This window comes from Cornus florida, unplaced genomic scaffold (assembly GCF_030987335.1).
Source record: "Cornus florida cultivar Cherokee Brave unplaced genomic scaffold, ASM3098733v1 CherokeeBrave_3.0.0_Hap2_Chr08, whole genome shotgun sequence".
NCBI classification, from domain to species: domain Eukaryota; kingdom Viridiplantae; phylum Streptophyta; class Magnoliopsida; order Cornales; family Cornaceae; genus Cornus; species Cornus florida.
The window spans coordinates 67261492-67283217 of record NW_026775578.1 but is presented as its reverse complement, the minus strand read 5'-3'; the positions used below and the strand labels follow the sequence as shown (position 1 = coordinate 67283217).

General features: G+C 29.3%; 1 protein-coding gene across 1 annotated transcript; it reads right to left on the bottom strand.

Moving 5' to 3' along the window:
- Positions 1–824: 824 nt before the first annotated feature.
- Positions 825–21433, bottom strand: LOC132270432 (leucine-rich repeat receptor-like serine/threonine-protein kinase BAM1). Its single transcript, XM_059771612.1, has 5 exons — positions 20934–21433; positions 20480–20666; positions 20059–20275; positions 1021–1119; positions 825–874 (listed from the first exon to the last, which is right to left on the bottom strand). The coding sequence occupies exons 1-5, from the start codon at positions 21431–21433 to the stop codon at positions 825–827; spliced, it is 1053 nt and encodes a 350-aa protein (XP_059627595.1).
- Positions 21434–21726: the final 293 nt, after the last annotated feature.

Below are 21726 nucleotides of genomic sequence, written 5' to 3'. Positions count from 1 at the left end.
GTTATGTGATCAATCAAGACAAAATGAAAAGAGAATATAAGTTTGTAAATTATCTTTATGGTGTGCTTGGTTGCATGGAATTGGAATCTTAAAATTACAATTGGTGAAATTTAAGAAAAAACAACTAAGAAATCGAACAAAAAATTTCTTAAATTTCACCAATTCTAATTCCAAGGCTTCAATTTCATGTAGTCGAACACACCTAAGTATATTCACTCAGTGATATTTTCCAAGTACTTTAAATATCATCAAGATAAAATGAAAAAAGAAGAAGTTTGTAGATTACTTTTAAGTATATTCACTCAGTGATATTTTCCATGTACGTTAAGTATGAGCTTGCCTCTTTCTCAGTGAAACCAATCTTCCTAGGATAAACACAGGCTTATAATAATTCTGGGCATGCTTACAAACTCAAAAACATAAAGTTATACATAGATTACTTTGAAACACTTTATTATACACTAATGGAGTTAAATATGGTCCTTTTTAGGCAAACCCTACTGCAAAAAGCAGTTCCCATTGAAGAATTTCTATTAAATTCTTCCCAAAAAATAAGCAAGTTTGAGATTATTTGAACTTTTAAGGTCCCTTGAACTATGTGTCCGCAATAATCAACATTGGTAATCATAATTTAATCCGTTCACCTTTTTTCGATGTTGTTGTTTAGAAGACAAGAAATTCGTTAATCAAATAACATTAGTAATAATCAACATTGGTAACCATATAAAATGAACCAACAACATACGTGTGCCTCCACCAGCGACGAGCAATCCACCTTGATTATCTATCTTATAGAGCAGTGTCTTTGAGACATAGTTCCAGTATCATGGTTCAGAGGAGCTACCAACACTTTCACCTCTCAAAGCAATGCAATCTGTTGCAATAAAATCATGCTATCAGCAAATAACATATGAGTATTTTTTCTTACCTATTCCTGGATATAGGCATTCTTGGACAAATAGAAACTTAGTAGAACTAGTGGCACGTAAATCACAAGTAATAGCAACACAAGATAGATACCTTCATGTTTCTCACCTTTCACGGCTTGCGTAAACTGATGTCTGATCTTCTTTAGTGCTGCTAGAGCTTCTCTCATGTTGATCCTCTCCTGAGGTGATTCTGCACAACAATTTAGAGCCAATTGCATGATGGATGATACACACTGCACCTTTGCGTCCTTCCTCTAGCCTGAGCAAGTTGGCATCTATTACTTGAATCATCGCATTAGGTAGTGACTCACTTACCCATAGCTTCAATGTAATACCCCGATATTTTAAAGGATTTATTAATTAGAATTAATTACTTTTATTTTATTTTTAAGTGATTTATTTGATTTCATTTGAATTAATTGTGTTTATTTTAATTTTTAATTAATTGAGTGCTTAGATTAATTGTTTTATTTTATTTATATTGAGTGAATTATTGATATGATGATTGTTATGTATGTACTTAATTATTGATTGAATTGTTGATGTATTGATTTTATTGGTATGTTGCGACTTGATTGTAATTTCTTGTTTTGTTTATGTACTTCATGTAATTAGATTATTTAATTTACGTGTTTATTTAATTATTTGACTTAGTTAAATTAATTCGATTTGGACTTAAGGAAAGTTAGACCAAAGGATATGGTCTTGGGCTTGAAGGAGGCCTTATTGGGTTAATTAATAAAGCCCATGGTTTTATGATAATTTAAATAATCATTTTTATATAATTATAAATATATATTTAATTATATATAAATATAATTAATTAATAAGTGTTATGAAAGAATATATATATAGATATATATATTTATTGATATATATAGGTATATACGATTTAATTAACCAATGGGTTAATTATGGAAGGTATATATATATATATATATATATATATATAGATATAAATTATTTAAAAATTATTATTTTTAATTCATAATCCTAGTTGGAATTAGGTTTTAATGTGTATATATAGAGATATATATTTATGGATATATATAGGTTTATATGATTTAATTAACTAATGGTTAATTATGGAAGATAAATATATATATGTGTGTAATATAATATATGTTATATATATTATATTATTTTAAGGTTATTATCTTATTAGGTAGTCCTAGTTGGAATATGATTTAGGTTTCAATGTGTATAAATATACACATAAGGCTTTAGGGTTAACAAGTTTGTCACGTTAAAAAAATAAGAGAGGTAGAGAGCGAAGAAGAGAGGGCTGACAAGGTGGAGGCCGGATCTAAGAAAGAGACGTCGGATTTCGAAGAGATGATTAATGCTTGAAGTGTCGGTTTTGTTTTGAAACCTTCAGGCGAGTTTTCTTTATTTTTCCTCTTAAAACTCATAAGTATTTCACCTTGAGTATCAAGGCTTTAGATTAAATTTATTAATTTAAATCATGGTTAGAACGGATTAATCAAATACATTAAAATAATTTTATTTGACTAAAACAGGATTTAATCGGAATAGTTAAAAACATGAATTATTATTATGTAATTTTTTTGGAGTTTTGATGTTTAATTGTAATATATAGGTGTTGTGTAAATTTTAAATCAATTTATAGGTTGATTTATGACCCAAGACTGTTATTTATGGTTTCCGGAATTTCTGGAATTTTTCTAAAATTTTTTGGAATTTTCTGATATATTTCTGGTATTTTTGGGAATTTATTAGAATTTTTTTTATATTTATTGGAAATATATATATATATATATATATATATATATATATATATATATATATACCGTCTGTTTATATATATGGTATATATATAAGTCTGTTTATCTATACTATTATTAAATGTGCAAAGTGTTTCAGTATTTCAGTATTTATTTATTAATTGATATAAATTCTATAACACTCAAAATTACATAATAAAATTCAAATTAACAAAATATAAAAAGAGTTTAATTCAAATTACAAAGTCCCACATCGGTTTTAAATAAAAAAGATTACATGAAAGCCTCTTATAAAGTTATAGAGCTAAAGAAAAAATAATCACACCTTCTCGGCCTTTTGGCTAAGATCAAGCGTAGTACTAAATTTTTTTGGGTCGGCCTTTTGGTTAACTTTTCTTGGTCTTTTGGCTAAGATCAAGTGTAGTACTACTTTCTCGGTCTTTGTGCAAGGAGTTTTAGTTTTTATTTATTAATTGATATAATTTCTATAAAACTCAAAATTACCTAATAAAATTCAGATTAACAAAATATAAAAAGAGTTTAATTCCCAATAAAGAACTCTCATTAAAAATTACCTAATAAAATCATGCAAAGTGTTTCAGTATTTCAGTATTTATTTATCTATATAAAAAAATATTTATTAATTGATATAAAAATAGTTTTTGTAAAAATAGTTTCTATAAAACTCTAAAAATTACTTAATAAAATCAATCACATTCTATATAAAACTCTAATCTTTAGTTCAATATAAAAAGAATAGTTATTTTTTATCGATAATTATCACAATATAACTGGCCCGCCCCAGTTATGATTATGTCCAAAGAGTTTTATTATTTATTTATTTATATAAAAAAATATTTATTAATTGATATAAAAAGAGTTTTTATCTATACTATTATTAGATGTGCAAAGAGTTTCAGTATTTAAGTACAAATTACCTATTTATCTATTTATTATGAGTTTTTTTAATAAAAGTAAATCTAATTAGACAAAAATTATTAAAATCAAAAATATTTATTAATTCAAAATTACCTAATAAAATCATGCAAAGTGTTTCTGTATTATAGTATTTATGTATTTATATAGAAAAATATTTATTCATTGATATAAAAATAGTTTTGTAAAAATAGTTTCTATAATACTCTAAAAATTACCTAATAAAATCAATCACATTCTATATAAAACAGTCTTATTAGGTTTATGGATCCAACAACAGTTTGAACGAGAAGTCAATTGATGAGCACTGAAAAGTGCGCATTTAAACATGTTAAGCTTAAGCATTCTAGTACCTTTATCTATCTTACTTTGCCATTTTAGACTTATTACGTGTTATTTATATTTTCAGGCACTAATCCCAAAATTGAGCTAACTCAGCCAAATAAGAGCTTAATTGAAGTAATCCTGAGATAAACCAAAGGAGGGAGCAAAGTGGAGAAAGAAAGGAGCAAAAAGGAATCAAAGTTGTGCAGCTGAAAAGTTCGATCGATCCAACTTAGAGTTAGATCGATCGAACATCTATGATCGATTACAGTACTTCTCGATAGATCCAACCTTGGCCTTTGCTGAAATTCCAAGTTCGATCGATCGAACATAACCTTCAATCGATCGAACCCTATTTTGTCCTATTCAAATGATTGATCTTATCCACAGCTGTACGCCTACCAACCACTTTTGTCCTTTTCCCCATAAATATCTTCGAAATATCTTAGCCTTGTCCTTATTCGGAGGAGTCAGACCACTTTGATCGATCTAAGATGCAGTTCGATCAATCGAACCCATTTTCGATCGATCCAAGTTAAGGTTCGATCGATCGAACTTCCTCCAGCAAGAAAAAGTTAAAGTCCAGCTCATTTATTCCGTCCTTCATCCAATCATTGGAGAATATGCCTTGCACGACCACAGCTCATCATGGGGTGTATTTGACCTACCTATATAAGGAATATGATACACTTTTTGGGGGAGTCTCTAGAGTCTCTTGTCACACATTGAAAATCATCTTGGAGGCTATTCTTGGAGAGGAAGGAAGGGAGGAAGCTAGAGCAACCATTGGAGAAAATCTTCACCAACAAGGAGCAGCCATGGAGTTAGCCCTTGAGGGTTGGATCATCACTACCATGAGTGGCTAGACATCCTCTTGGGGCTAGAGTTAGCCCCAAGCATGCTTTCTATACTCTAATCTTGTGTATTATTGAGGGATTAGTGTTGTATGATACATCTTAACATTCATGTATATATAAATCTTGACTATTTCATGGTTTGTATGGTTTAATGCTTCCAATTGACTATTCTATTCTATCCAAATGTCTATGTATGCTAGAGTAGGATATTCATGTGCTTATCTCTAGATTTAGTGTTTTTGATGCATGTCTATGTGTATTGATGCTACAGATCTAGAGATTATCAAGATGATATGCTTAATGAATGCTATTTTGGTTCATTTGATGGTTTATGCCTATTCTTGATGGTTTGTGCCTCTCCCTTAGTCTAGATAACTTTATTTTCATGCTAGTAGTGTAGATTTAGTGTAATGGTAGTGTAATGTTAGATGGGAGGACAATCTACTCTTGATGTTTGATGTTCCATGCTTGTGAGTCCAAATGGCATATTCCTCTAATATTGTGTTGTATGTGGATTGTGAGCTTAATGAAGGATTAATGACTAGTTATGATATGTTGTATCTTTCACATGTGTTTAGACAATTTATTCATCTCCCAATAGATATTTTGTACCTCTCACATGATGTTTAGATAATACATGTTTAACTAAGTCATCTTTATGGATTGCTTGGACTATGAGCTTAATGAAAGGTTCAATGACTTGAATTGTTATTTTGTTATCTTCACATGATGTTTAGACAATATATTCCTCTACCAATAGATGTATTGTGGCCTCACACATGTTGATTGAGACAAATTGCACTTGTTGAGTCACCCTTGCCAATTGAATGTCTTTTACACACACAACATTGTTGCAACACATTCATTTTCCTCATTAGTCACTTGATTATGGTTTGGAATAGTATTGTTTGGTGGTGATCTCTACACCCCAAGACCTTTCCTTCTCATCTCTTAAATCACTATCTCTACTTAGTTTTATTTTTATTGCATTTTAATTAATTCTTTTCTAGAAGTAATCAACCAACCCAACTCTCTTTTGCAATCATTTGGTACGCTAGAGTCGAAGTTGAAATTCCAACACGTATAATCCCTTGGGACGATCCCTACTCACTCTTGCTACGTTAGTAGTGGTGTTGATAGTGGTTTTTATAAATTTAAATTTGACATAAAAGGCTTTTCTTGAACCACACATTCACTACATTTAGTTTGGCGTTTACAAGCGACGTCGTCAGATTTTGGCGCCATTGCCGGGGATTAACGGTTTTGTTGGAATTAAACTAGACAATAGTGTTCATTAGATTGCTTCTATTTTTATTTTATTTTCCATTGTTTATTCTTTTCTCTTGATTCTCATTATTATTTGTTCAATTAGGTACTTGACTACAAGGAAGGCGAACTTTGGAAATTAAAGCAATCATTGGAGCTTAAAAGCTAAATTTGGAGTTGAAGTGCTAAAGGACCGTTGTGAGCAATTCTTGGAACTCTTGTATTTTAATTGTTTCACTTCTTTATATGCTTGTGATAGCCCTTGTTGAGGCTCATTTTATTGCTAAATTTTTGTCCAAGCATAGGCCCTTGTTGAGGCCAATTTTTTCTTGCATTTGGGTTTTAATTGTGAATGGAGGAATTGTTTGATCCAAGTTTCGGGGGGAATTACATCCCTTCACCTTATGCTCCTCCATCATGTTTTAATCCTTATGAGATTGAGTCCAATTCATTTCATGCATCATCTTATTATGGACTTGATCACTCATTTAATCCTTCTTATGACTATTGCCCTCCACCACCATTTTATGATGAATCAATTCCACCACCTTCTAAGTACTCATCCGGATTTGAAGAAAAAGTGTTAGCTTTACTTGATGTGCATATTTCACACACTTCACTTATTAATTATCATTCTCAAGCTTTAGCCAACTTAGAAGCTCAAGTTGAGCAAATTGCAAGTACTCTTTCTCATCAAGATGAGGAGGAAGAGGCAAATGAAAAAATGGCAAGAACTTCAATGAATATAGATAAGGATGATGAGAGTGAGGAGAATGAAACAAGTGAGTTAATGCCTAGCACTCTATCTTGTATAGAGGAGGAAGTGGCAAGTGAGTTAGTGGCTAATCCAATAGAACATAACATGATTAATGAGGACTTTCCTTGTTTTGATTATGATTTTATCTCGGAGATGGCTATTCTAGAGAGTGAGGAGATGTTGACCACACTTGAGGTAGGAGAGAAGGAGGAGGAACTTGTTGAAGAGGGCCTTCCTTCTATTATCTCTAATGACCCTCTTGAGGAGTGTCTTTTGGAAATGTATAAAAATTGTGGTTTTGACTTTAAAAGCTCTAAAAATGAAATAAACTCTCTAATAGACTCCTTAGCTTACTTAGAAGGTGAGGAAATGGTAATTTATGAGGAGGAGAGGAGGGATGAAGAGAGGGTGTTTCTTATTAATCCAAATGAGTTTTTGAAAGACAATGCCTCACCAATTATCAATATGGATGATCATTTGAATGTGTTTCAAGAACACAACAAAGAGGCAAGCCTAACCATGATTGATTTTGTTTTTAAGACCGTGGATGAAAGGAACAATATCATCTCTTTTATTTCTTTTCAAGTCATTTTTTTGGAGGATGATTTTATTGTCATAAGTGGGACATTAAATGAGAAAAGTGAAAAGAGGGTCAATAAGGATGTTTCATATCCAATTTTTGATTCATTTGATTAGTGAGTTGACCTAACGTCTTACTAGAGACGTTAAACACTAGTATTCGTAGAGTTTCACAACTCTATTCCTCCCTCATTTCTTTTTATTTTTCATTCTTGTGTACATTCTTCCATCTATTTTTCAAATTTTCATTCTTGTTACCATCATTGGGGCTTAGCATAGGATTTTCTGCACTTTCAGATCAAAATTAGGCATTTGGTGCCAGTTCGATCGATCACAAGAGCACCTTCGATTGATCGAATTGTTCTTCGATCGATCCAACTATGGATTCGATCGATCGAACTACCTTTCGATCGATCCAACTTCACAGTTCGATCGATCTCAAGCTTCAACACTTAGAAAAATTTTTGGACCTGCATCCAAATTCCAAAATGCATGCTCTCGGGATCTCTAAAATTTTACATGTTCGATCGATCGAACTTCATCTTCGATCGATCACAGCTTTACCCCTTTGACCCTTTGACTTTTTGACTTTTTCCTATTTCTATTTTTATTTTCTTTTATTTTATTTAGTTACTTCTATCTTGGTATTAAAAATAAAATATATATATATATATATATAAATAAAAATAATAAAAATAATAATATTTCTTTTCTTTTATTTTATTTCCTTTTATCTTATTTTCAAAAATCCAAAAATATTTTGTTTAACTTTGATTTTTAATTTCGAAAAAAAAAAAAAAAAATTGCATTCTTTATTTCCTTACATTTTTACTTCTTGCATTTTTATTTTTATTTTTATTCACTTGTCTTTTTATTTTTGTTTGTGTACATATTTGTTTTGTCTAAAAAAATAATAATAAAAAAAAGACGGTTTTTCAAAGAAGCATTTCGTCTTGCTAGAAACGTTAAACTTAGCACCCATTTTGCATATTTCTTACATTTTTCATTTTTCTTTGCATGTTTTCACATATATATTAAAAAAAAAAAAAAAAATGAAAAACAAGAAGTAAGAAAATTTTGTATATACTTGCATTGTACATATTCTTTTCATTTTTTTTTTTTTTTTTTTACATTGTACATGTTCCTTTTCATTTCTTGCATTGCACATATTGTTTTTCATTTCTTACATTGAATATATTCTTTAATTACATTTTGCCTTATTTAATTTTCTTTTTATATTTTGTTCATGCATTTTATTCTTTATTTTTCTTGCATTTTGTATATACTTGCTTTCATTAAATGAAAAATATAAAAAGATTTATCATTGTGCCCTTATGTGTAGTCATGCATACTTTATACTTTAGTTAGGGCTTGATCTTATATCTCTCTTGCATCATGTGTTACATTGCCTTAGAATGCTTGATTTGATTATTCTTATCCTATTTGATATTTGATGTGAGTTTGCTAGCGTGGTTATTCGAGTAGGTTGTTGATTCCAAGTTTGGGGGAGACGTCTTTCGAATTGGATCATGACCGGGCTTCATGTCTACACCACCACGGTATACTCTTTCCACTTTTTTTCCATTGTTCTCATTGCACATTGAGGACAATATGCGGTTTAAGTTTGGGGGTAAGGTGTCTTGTTGCATTCTACTTAAGATTTGAGCTTTAAATGCATGATTGAGATTTGAGATTGATGTTAGTTATGATTTTGATCTTTTGAGGACTATATTGCTTAAAATTTAAAAATTGCTTGACTTGAGAGTCCAATACTCCTTGTATGCCTTTTGAATGCCATTTAGGAGTAAATTTTTCAGAAGATTGATATCTTGCTTGCATTTGTGGTCCACATCATCTTGATTCTGTGATTGTTTTGAGATTCATTCTAGGATTCTACACTAGCACCGGTGCACACTAGCATTCATTTGTGGGGTATATGCTTTGTTGATTATTGAATTGGTTATATCCCAATTGGGCTAGTAGTGCATTAAAAGCTTTCATTCTTGATAAAGGTGGATAACAACCCCTTTTCATTGAGTAGCCGGGATTCTTGCCTCATTAAGCAGTGAACTTCTCGCGCCGAAAGGTGGAGGGCCCAAACTCTAGGTTAATAATTGATTAAAAAAAAAAAAAAAAAAAAAGTTGCAAAAGCAATAAAAGTGAGGACTTCTCCCAAAAGGCGAGAAGTAGGAAATGATTAGATGGTTGTTGTCTTGATTTGTAGCCTAGTTGATTTGAGTTTGTAAGTCCGTAGGGGTGTCTTAACACCTAATACCCTAAAGCCATCTGGTTTGGGAGTCATTAACCTAACGCTCGCTACATGAATCTTCTAGAAAGCTTAAGAGATCAACACGTTGCACAATATTTCCATCTTTGATCCTCAATAAAAAAAATAAAAAAATAAAAAAAAAATAGAGTGAAAAGAATAAGCGCACCTAGAACAATAAAGCTTTAATAAAAGATCCACTTTTTGTCTTGATGATTGGGACTAGATTTGTATACTAGTTTGAGGGTAAGGATGTGATTACTTCTCTAGTTGGCTAAGATAGCAACACACTTGATGCCGGACCTCTCACATGGATTCTAGACTTGTTTCGATTTTCATGATCATTTTCTTGATATGTGGAGGACCATACTTGCTTGCTTGATATTGAAATTTTGGGAGATTGCTTAGAAACGGTTGAAAAATTGCATACTTGAGGTAGTTTTCTCCCAATGCTTGTTTGCAATATTGGTGCCTCTTTTGAAAGAATGAGCTTAATGTTTGTGGGTACCATTTCTGGAAACCCTCACGAGACTTCACTCGTCCACTAGGGGTAACCTAGGGGTTTAAAAGACTTGTTGCATATGTTAAATGCAATCGTGTTCCCTACGAAAGTGGCGCTATCATTTTATTGCTTTCTAGTTCATAGTTGTTTAGTTGTTCATTTCTTTTCTTTACTTCTTAGTTTATTGCTAGGGACTAGCAATATTTAAGTTTGGAGGTGTGATAAGCACTGAAAAGTGCGCATTTAAACCCGTTAAGCTTAAGCATTCTAGTACCTTTATCTATCTTACTTTGCCGTTTTAGACTTATTACGTGTTATTTATATTTTCAGGCATTAATCCCAAAATTGAGCTAACTCAGCCAAATAAGAGCTTAATTGAAGCAATCCTGAGATAAACCAAAGGAGGGAGCAAAGTGGAGAAAGAAAGGAGCAAAAAGGAATCAAAGTTGTGCAGTTGAAAAGTTCGATCGATCCAACTTAGAGTTAGATCGATCGAACATCTATGATCGATCACAGTACTTCTCGATAGATCCAACCTTGGCCTTTGCTGAAATTCCAAGTTCGATCAATCGAACATAACCTTCGATCGATCGAACCCTATTTTGTCCTATTCAAATGATTGATCTTATCCACAGCTGTACGCCTACCAACCACTTTTGTCCTTTTCCCCATAAATATCTTCGAAATATCTTAGCCTTGTCCTTATCCGGAGGAGTCAGACCACTTCGATCGATCCAAGATGCAGTTCGATCGATCGAACCCATTTTCGATCGATCCAAGTTAAGGTTCGATCGATCGAACTTGCTCCAGTGAGAAAAAGTTAAAGTCCAGCTCATTTATTCCGTCCTTCATCCAATCATTGGAGAATATGCCTTGCACGACCACAACTCATCATGGGGTGTATTTGACCTACCTATATAAGGAATATGATACACTTTTTGGGGGAGTCTCTAGAGTCTCTTGTCACACATTGAAAATCATCTTGGAGGCTATTCTTGGAGAGGAAGGAAGGGAGGAAGCTAGAGCAACCATTAGAGAAGATCTTCACCAACAAGGAGCAGCCATGGAGTTAGCCCTTGAGGGTTGGATCATCACTACCATGAGTGGCTAAACATCCTCTTGGGGCTAGAGTTAGCCCCAAGCATGCTTTCTATACTCTAATCTTGTGTATTATTGAGGGATTAGTGTTGTATGATACATCTTGACATTCATGTATATATAAATCTTGACTATTTCATAGTTTGTATGGTTTAATGCTTCCAATTGACTATTCTATTCTATCCATATGTCTATGTATGTTAGAGTAGGATATTCATGTGCTTATCTCTAAATTTAGTGTTTTTGATGCATGTCTATGTGTATTGATGCTATAGATCTAGAGATTATCAAGATGATATGCTTAATGAATGCTATTTTGGTTCATTTGATGGTTTATGCCTATTCTTGATGGTTTGTGCCTCTCCCTTAGTCTAGATAGCTTTATTTTCATGCTAGTAGTGTAGATTTAGTGTAGTGGTAGTGTAATGTTAGATGGGAGGACAATCTACTCTTGATGTTTGATGTTCCATGCTTGTGAGTCCAAATGGCATATTGCTCTAATATTGTGTTGTATGTGGATTGTGAGCTTAATGAAGGATTAATGACTAGTTATGATATGTTGTATCTTTCACATGTGTTTAGACAATTTATTCCTCTCCCAATAGATATTTTGTACCTCTCACTTGATGTTTAGATAATGCATATTTAACTAAGTCATCCTTATGGATTGCTTGGACTATGAGCTTAATGAAAGGTTCAATGACTTGAATTGTTATTTTGTTATCTTCACATGATGTTTAGACAATATATTCCTCTACCAATAGATGTATTGTGGCCTCACACATGTTGATTGAGACAAATTGCACTTGTTGAGTCACCCTTGCCAATTGAATGTCTTTTACACACACAACATTGTTGCAACACATTCATTTCCCTCATTAGTCACTTGATTATGGTTTGGAATAATATTGTTTGGTGGTGATCTCTACACCCCAAGAACTTTCCTTCTCATCTCTTAAATCCCTATCTCTACTTAGTTTTATTTTTATTGCATTTTAATTAATTCTTTTCTAGAAGTAATCAACCAACCCAACTCTCTTCTGCAATCATTTGGTACGCTAGAGTCGAAGTTGAAATTCCAACACGTATAATCCCTTGGGACGATCCCTACTCACTCTTGCTACGTTAGTAGTGGTGTTGGTAGTAATTTTTATAAATTTAAATTTGACATAAAAGGCTTTTCTTGAACCACACATTCATTATATTTAGTTTGGCGTTTACAAGCGACCTCGTCATCAACATCCACTTCTACCGGTCAACAAATCTGACCAAACGGGATATTGATTTCCCAGCTTGATTCACTACCTAAATTGGAAGGAAAAGGGTAGATCAGAAAGCCCTTTGAGTCCTCCTTCTTAATACTTAGTTTACCGTATTCTCAAATTCTTATGAGTTATTATAAAAGTGATAAAATTTAAGTCACACATAGTAAAATTAAGAACAAGAAAGTGCGCGAAACACGAGAGTAGGAACACGTTTAGCACCTATTTAAAAAAAATGTGTGACTTAAATTTGTCATATCTCTCTCACAATTGTTTTCATATTCAAAATGTAATCGTATACTAATTATATGATAATATAGGTTTAATCTTTCACTTCCCATGCATCAAATTGTCTTATTCAAAAGCTAAGTGCAATGTCAGTATTTTCATTGTAGTCACACGGTATCTTTGGATCTTTTCTGACCAAGGACAACGACCTTTGGTTTATATAATCTGATAGTTGTCTTGCAAATTCACTTTTCTCATTTTAGTATCAATAAAACCATTTTTTTTTTTTTACTGTTTTAAATTTCTTAAACAAACATTATCAAAAAAAATCTATATCTATATATAAATAAAGATTTAAAATTGGTGAATAAAAAATAAGATAAATAGTTATATATATATATATATATATATATATATATATATATATATATATATATACTATTATTAAATGTACAAAGTATTTCAGTGTTTCAGTATTTCAGTATTTATTTATTAATTAATATAATTTTTTTTTGGTCGGCCTTTTGGTTAACCTTTCTTGGTCTTTTGGTTAAGATCGAGTGTAGTACTACTTTCTCGGCCTTTGTGCAAAGAGTTTCAGTATTTATTAAATGTGCAAAGTGTTTCAGTGTTTCAGTATTTCAGTATTTATTTATTAATTGATATATATTCTATAACACTCAGAATTACCTAATAAAGTTAAAATTAATTCAAATTAACAAAATATAAAAAGAGTTTAATTCAATTTACAAAGTCCCACATTGATTTTAAATAAAAAAAGATTACATGAAAGCCTCTTATAAAACTATAGAGTTAAAGAAACAATAATCACACTTTCTCGGCCTTTTGGTTAAGATCAAGTGTAGTACTAAATTTTTTTTGGTCGGCCTTTTGGCTAACCTTTCTTGGTCTTTTGGCTAAGATCAAGTGTAGTACTACTTTCTCGGCCTTTGTGCAAAGAATTTCAGTATTTATTTATTAATTGATATAAATTCTATAAAATTCAAAATTACCTAATAAAATTCAAATTAATTCCAATTAACAAAATATAAAAAGAGTTTAATTCACAATAAAGAACTCTCATTAATTATTATATCCCACGATATAAATTCTATAAAAGTCAAAATTACCTAATAAAATTAAAATTCAATCTATAATCAATTGTGCTTGACCAAATGGTCCATATATTAAGTTATTTGTCAATTTTCATATTTTTAATTTAATAAAATCCTTGATGTAAATGAGTCGTGAGTTTATTGCTGTAAGCCACACTAAAAATGATATCTTGGAAATTTATTTATATAAAAAAATATTTATTAATTGATATAGAAAAAGTTTTATCTATACTATTATTAGATGTGCAAAGAGTTTTAGTATTTAAGTATTTATTTATTTATATAAAAAAATATTTAAAACACTAAAATTAACATAATAAAATTTAAATTAACCTATTTATCTATTTATTATTATGAATTTTTTAATAAAAGAAAATCTAATTAGACAAGAATTATTAATATAAAAATATTTATTAATTGATATATAAAACAAAATAATTTTTCTAAAACTCTACCATAAATTAGCTTTTATTATGAGTTTCTTAGTAAAATTAAATCTAATTAGACAAGGATATATTTAAAGAAAATAAAATAATTTCTATAAAACTCCATCACAAATTACCTATTTTATTTTCAATAAAACTATATCACACTAGACAAAGATATATTTAAAGAGTTTCTATAAAACTCTAACACAAATTACCTATTTATCTATTTATTATGAGTTTTTTAATAAAATGAAATCTAATTAGACAAGTATTGTTAATATAAAAAATTATTCATTTATTGATATAAAAAGAGGTTTTAAAAGAGTTTCTATAAAACTTTAACACAAATTATCTATTTATCTATTTATTATGAGTTTTTTAATAAAATTATATCTAATTAGAGAAGAATTTCTAAAATAAAAAATATCTATTAATTAAAAATTACCTAATAAAATCATGCAAAGTGTTTCAGTATTAATTGAAATTGATAAATCTAGAAATCCAAAATTTTAGAGTAAAATATAGAAACTAAGTATTTATTTATTTATATACAAAAATATTTACTATTTGATATAAAAAGAGATTTTATCTACACTATTATTAGATATACAAAGAGTTTCAGTATTTAAGTACAAATTATTTATTAATATAAAAAATTATTTATTAATGGATATAAAAAGAGGTTTTAAAAGAGTTTCTTTAAAACTCTAACACAAATTACTTATTTATCTATTGATTATGAGTTTTTTAATAAAAGTAAATCTAATTAGACAATAATTATTAAAATAAAAAATATTTATTAATTAAAAATTACCTAATAAAATAATGCAACGTGTTTCAGTATTTCAATATTTATTTATTTATATAAAAAAATATTTATTAATTGATTTAACAATAGTTTTTGTAAAAATAGTTTCTATAAAACTCTAAAAATTACCTAATAAAATCAATCACATTCTATATAACTCCCATGCCAGTTATGATTATGTAATTATCAGAAAAGGACACATTTCATCATCTTACTAATCTAAGAAGCCTATAAATAGAGGCATGGAGGAAGGAAGAAATGGTACAGAAATTGAAAATTCTAGAAATTCAGAATTCTAGAGTAAAATACAGAAACTCTCCAAAGAATTTCAGTATTTCAATATTTATTTATTTATATAAAAAATATTTATTAATTGATATAAAAAGAGTTTTTATCTATACTATTATTACATGTGCAAAGAGTTTCAGTATTTAAGTATTTATTTATTTATATAAAAAAATATTTAAAAAACTAAAATCTAGATAATAAAATTTAAATTAACCTATTTATCTATTTATTATTATGAATTTTAAATAAAAGAAAATCTAACTGGACAATAATTATTAATATAAAAAAATATTTATTAATTGATATATAAAACAAAATAATTTTTCTAAAACTCTACCACAAATTAGCTTTTATTATGAGTTTCTTAATAAAATTAAATCTAATTAGACAATGATATATTTAAAGAAAATAAAATAATTTTTATAAAAATCTATCACAAATTACCTATTTTATTTTCAATAAAACTCTATCACACTAGATAAAGATATATTTAAAGAGTTTGTATAAAACTCTAATACAAATTACCTATTTATCTATTTATTATGAATTTTTTAATAAAATGATATCTAATTAGACAAGTATTATTAATATTAGAAATTATTTATTAATTGATAAAAAAATAGGTTTTAAAAGAATTTCTATAAATCTCTAATACAAATTACTTATTTATCTATTTATTATGAGTTTTTTTTTAATAAAAGTAAATCTAATTAGACAAGAATTATTAAAATAAAAAATATTTATTAATTGCAAAATTACCTAATAATATCAATCACATTCTATATAAAGCTCTTATTTTTAGTTCAATATAAAAAGAATAGTTATTTTTTATGGATAATTATCACAATATAACCGGCCCGCTCAGTTATGATTATGTCATTATAAGAAAAGGACACATGTCATAATCCTATTAATCCAAGAAGCCTATAAATAGAGACATGGAGGAAGGAGGAAGGAGTACAGAAATTGAGAATTCTAGAAATTTAGAATTACAGAGCAAAATAGAGAAGCTCTGCCAAAGAGTTTTTAACTATACTATTATTAGATGTGTAAAGAGTTTCAGTATTTATTTATTTATATAAAAAAAATATAAACACTAAAATCTACATAATAAAGATTTTATATAAAACTCTAACACAAATTACCTATTTATCTATTTATTGTGAGTTTTTTAATAAAATGAAATATAATTAGACAAGTATTACTAATATAAAAAATTATTTATTAATTGATATAAAAAGAGGTCCAAAAGTGTTTCTATAAAAAAACTCTAACACAAATTACCAATTTATCTATTTATTATGAATTTTTTTTTTAATAAAAGTAAATCTAATTAGACAAGAATTATTAAAATAAAAATATTTATTAATTGATATAAAAAGAATTTTTAAAAGAGTTTAAGTTAAACTCTAATACAAATTACCTATTTATTTATTTACTATAAGTTTTTTAATAAAAGAAATTCTAATTAGACAAGAATTATTAATATAAAAAATATTTTTTAATTGATATAAAAAATAAAATAATTTTTCTAAAACTCTGTCACAAACTACCTTTTTTTTTTTTTTTTAATAATAAAAGCTAATTTAATTTGACAAGAATTATTAAAATTTAAAAATATTTATTAATTGATATAAAAAGAGTTTTTAAAAGAGTTTCTATTAAACTCTAACACAAATTACCTATTTATTTATTTATTATAAGTTTTTGAATAAAAGAAAATATAATTAGGCTAGAATACCTCTATCACAAATTACCTATTTTATTTTCAATAAAATTATAATACATTAGACAAAGATATATTTTAAGATTTTCTATAAAAACTCTAATAGAAATTACCTATTTATCTATTTATTTTAAGTTTTTTAATAAAAGGAAATCTAATTAGACAAGTATTGTTAATATAAAAAATTATTTATTAATTGATATAAAAAGAGGTTTTAAAGAGTTTCTATAAAACTCCAACACAAATTACCTATTTATTTATTTATTGAAATCTAATTAGACAAGAATTATTAATATAAAAAAATATTTATTAATTAATATAAAAAGAGTTTTTAAAAGAGTTTCCTATAAAATTCTAATACATATAACCTATTTATTATGAGTTTATTTTAATAAAAGAAAATATAATTAAACAAGAATATATTTAAAGAAAATAAAATAATTTTTATAAAATCTACCACAAATTGGGTGTTTTATTTTTTATAAAACTCTATCACATTATCTACAAAACATTAAACACGTGCATCGCACGTGCCTTTTCCTAGTATATATAAAAGTGGTGTCTGTACTATCAGCGTAGTCCAGGGGCAACAATAGGGTTATTATCTAGTGTGAGACGGTTCATATTATCATGGTGCACACACTAATCTAGCCCATTGGAGTATTTAAATGTATGTGGATTGATTGGGCGTGGTGCGAGTTCATGGAGATTCAGTGTGCTACAAGTCTGAGCCTTAGATGTCGATTGATTTAATAGAGAACGGATTTAGTGCAGCGCAGGCGCATGGAGAACCATGCAGCTGCGAGAAACGATCTGGTGCGGCGCGCACTATCAGAGTTGATGCAGCGTTGAATCAGAGTGCGCCACATGTCAGCATCTTAGTCTTTAATCCGGTGTGAACGCGCTCATAGTATCGATTGAGCTCAGCCTATTATTTTACTTATTTTGTTACTTGAAATTTAAATGGTCATAATTTAGTCATCTTAAATCGAAATTGAGTCATTCTTGAGCTCAAATTTAAGGATTTTTCGTACTCTTTTCAATGGTACCAATTTCATTATCAGATTCTCATCCTACTAGGAGATATTTACGTTTTAGTAAGACGGTGTTGGAAAACTATTTAAATCGAGATGGAGTATTTAGGGGAAACTATTTCTGACATATTTAGTAGCATTTAATTTGCATAAATATAATAAATTAATGATTTATTACGGAAGGAAGTGGATATATATATATATATATATATATATATATATATATATATATGTATATAATTTATATATGTGTATAGTTATATATGTATATATATAGTTTATATATATATATATATATATATTATACACATATATTATATAATATATATGTGTGTGTATATATCTCATTTAAGGTGATTAATTTTAATTATTCTTATTTGGTATATCTGGATAAGCTGGTTAGTAAAGTAATGTTATGCTTATTACAATATATGAGTTGTCTGTGTGTGATTTAATTTATCGTTAAGTTTAAAGTTGGTACATGGTTGAATTGTAGGCATGGGTGAGTTGCCATAGGCATAAATATATTGCCTAAGTATTTGTATGAATAAAATACATACATAAGAGGCATGGTTGAGTTGCCAATATATAAATAAATATATTTATAATAGCATGGTTGATTTGCCAAAAGTATAAATAAATATACTTAAGGAGGTATGATTGAGTTGCCAATATATAAACAAATATATTTATAATGGCATGGTTGATTTGCCAAAGTGTAATTATATTATTGTGTGTTAGATGAATAAAATATCATCTATGGTTATTATATGTATAGGTTGGATTAGGATTAGATATTCTTAAATTAGAATAGTCTAGTACTTACAGGTTAGTGTATTATTTTATACATATTAATAAAATAATACTGGTAAAGACATGAATGATTTGTCAAAGCTTAGATTTTGGATATGTGATTTAAATAATTAAAATCATTATCGGGTTTTGGAATTTAATATAATATTTTTTTTGTTATAATTTATTGCTTAAATGATTAAACAACTGACTAGGATGTGATTAAGGTTAAATGTATTTCTTTTCAAAATAAATAGTAGATTGGTCTAGGAATGATTATTATTTTAATAATTATTTAATAGGTATGGAAATTTAACAAACCTATTAATGGATGTGATTAGTATAGCATATATAATTATATATAGATATGTATATCGTGCTTTATTAAAGTTAAAACTTTATTAGGTTTGGTTTTGATCAGAGATGATCTATTTATTGGTTTTCAGAGGTCTAGTAGAGTGAACTTGCTCGTAGGGTTTAACCCACGATTTGTTTTTCAGGTTACTAGAAGTTCCAAGTCTTAAGGTTGAGGATCCGTAGCTGGAGGACTTATCCATTCTTTCTATTTTATTTCAAAGTAGGATATTATTACTTCAGTATGTAGTGATGAATTTCTGGATAATGGAGTTTGGTTAAGGGGTCCTTGAGTTACGGGATTCCTGAGCTGTAACCATTCGAGAGTTATTAATGGATTTATTATTTAATAGATTTTCCTTCAGCGAGTTATTTATTCTTTTTATTTTCTTTTTGTACTCTGTGCTTGTTTGAAATACTTTAATTGTTTTGATATCCCTTAATTTTGTGCGCGGATTTGATCAAACCGTGTTCCGAAATTAGGGGGTATCAAATTCAAGCTCAAATCTCCGGCAAACATTTCATCAGTGGGTTTAGTTCTGGTAAACGTTTCCATTAACATAATACTGTAACTGTAAATATTGCACCTTGTGGATACAAATCCTTCTAATCCATATTCTACATTCAACATCAAAATTAATCAAAAGAGTTAGTAATATGTGGAAGGAAAGCATATTAAGCTCCAACTAAAAATATTGTCACGATAAAAAAGAAAAGAAAACCTAAAGTAAGATTTGAATGAAAACTAGAGTTAAATGCTACACCTGGTGCAATATATCCCAATGTAGCTAGAGTATTGGGGTGCGCAATACTCTCCCCCTCACCTAAAAATTTTGCAATGCCAAAATCACAAAGATGCGCAACCATATCTTCATCTAGCAGCACATTACTGGGCTTCAAATCACAATGAACCAGTGGTGTTGAATAACCATGGTGGAGGTAGTCTAGTGCACATGCCAAATCTGTCATTATGTCTAATCTCTGCAAGATATTTAAGAAGTAGTTATGAGAATACAACCACTTTTCAAGACTCCCATTAGGCATGTACTGGAGTACCAAGGCTTTGAAATCTAGGTTAGAGCAGCTGTTGATAACTTTGGTAAGATTTCTGTGACGAATATTCCGCAACATTTCACATTTCGTATCAAAACTCTTGGATGCACCTTCTAGTTGCAAATTGAATACCTTAATTGCTAAAATGGTGCCATCTGTAAATGTACCTCTGTAAACAGAACCAAAACTTCTCGTTCCAAGCAAGTTGCTATCACTAAAACCATCAGTAGCACGTAGAAGTTCTTGGTATGCAATTCTTCCATGTGCTAGTGTGGGTAACAACTCCGTTTGAGGTGGAGTTCTCTCTCTCTTTTGGCACCTTATTGATACAAGTATGAAGGTTAAGGCAATTAAAGCAATTGGCAACAAAATGTATATAAGCAGAAGCATTCTTTTTGTCCTTGATTTATGAAGAGAGCTAGAATGGCATGGTGGGATTTGCAACTTCGGGGCACCACATAGTGCTTCATTCAACATAAAGGATTGAATTGTGAAGCTTGCAAATGGACCTCCGGTGGGAATTTGTCCTCTTAACCCGTTCAAAGATGCATTGAAATACTAAAGATGCAAGAGTGACTCAATTGACTTGGGAATTACGCCTGAGAGATTGTTGTAAGATAGATCCAAGGATTGCAAACTTATCAAGTTGCCAAATGACTCAGGAACAGGTCCTTGTAATCTATTATGTGCCAAAGAAAGATCAGCTAAGGTTTGCAGACCACCAACCTCGCTAGGGATATTACTTGAGAAGTTATTCACTGACAGATCTATTTGGATTACAGCCTTTAGCCTTCCAATATGTGGGGGAAGATAATCACTTAAATAATTTGAGGACAAGTTTAGATACAAAATATCTTCGAGGTTGAACAGATTTGTGGGTATTATTGAGGTTAATTTGTTGGAGTCAAGAAAGATTTCTCTCAGAAATGTAAAATTTCTTAAGCAAGTTAAAATCTGACCAAAAAGCTCATTTTCACTCAAAGCTAATGAACCCAGGTTCTGTAAGTGGCAGAGATCATTTGGAATCAGCCCTTGTATCCTGTTATCTTGAAGATCTAAAATTTTAAGCTTTTGCAACTGTTTCATTGTCTTCGGAATAGATCCAGTGACGCCATTACCATTTAGACGTAAGAAAGCCAAATTACTTAAGTTCCCGATATGATTTGGAATGCTACCTTTAATTTCACAGTGCCTTACATTGATATTTTGAAGCAAAGTGGACAGATTCCCAATGGAAACCGGAAGGATACCATTTAGAGGATTTTCTTCTATCCACAATCTTCGTAAATGTTTGCAGTTTGTCAAGGGTATTGACTTTTATGGCTCAAACTGATGTCAGCAATTTCATCACTTTTTGAATCACCCATTACTTCATCATT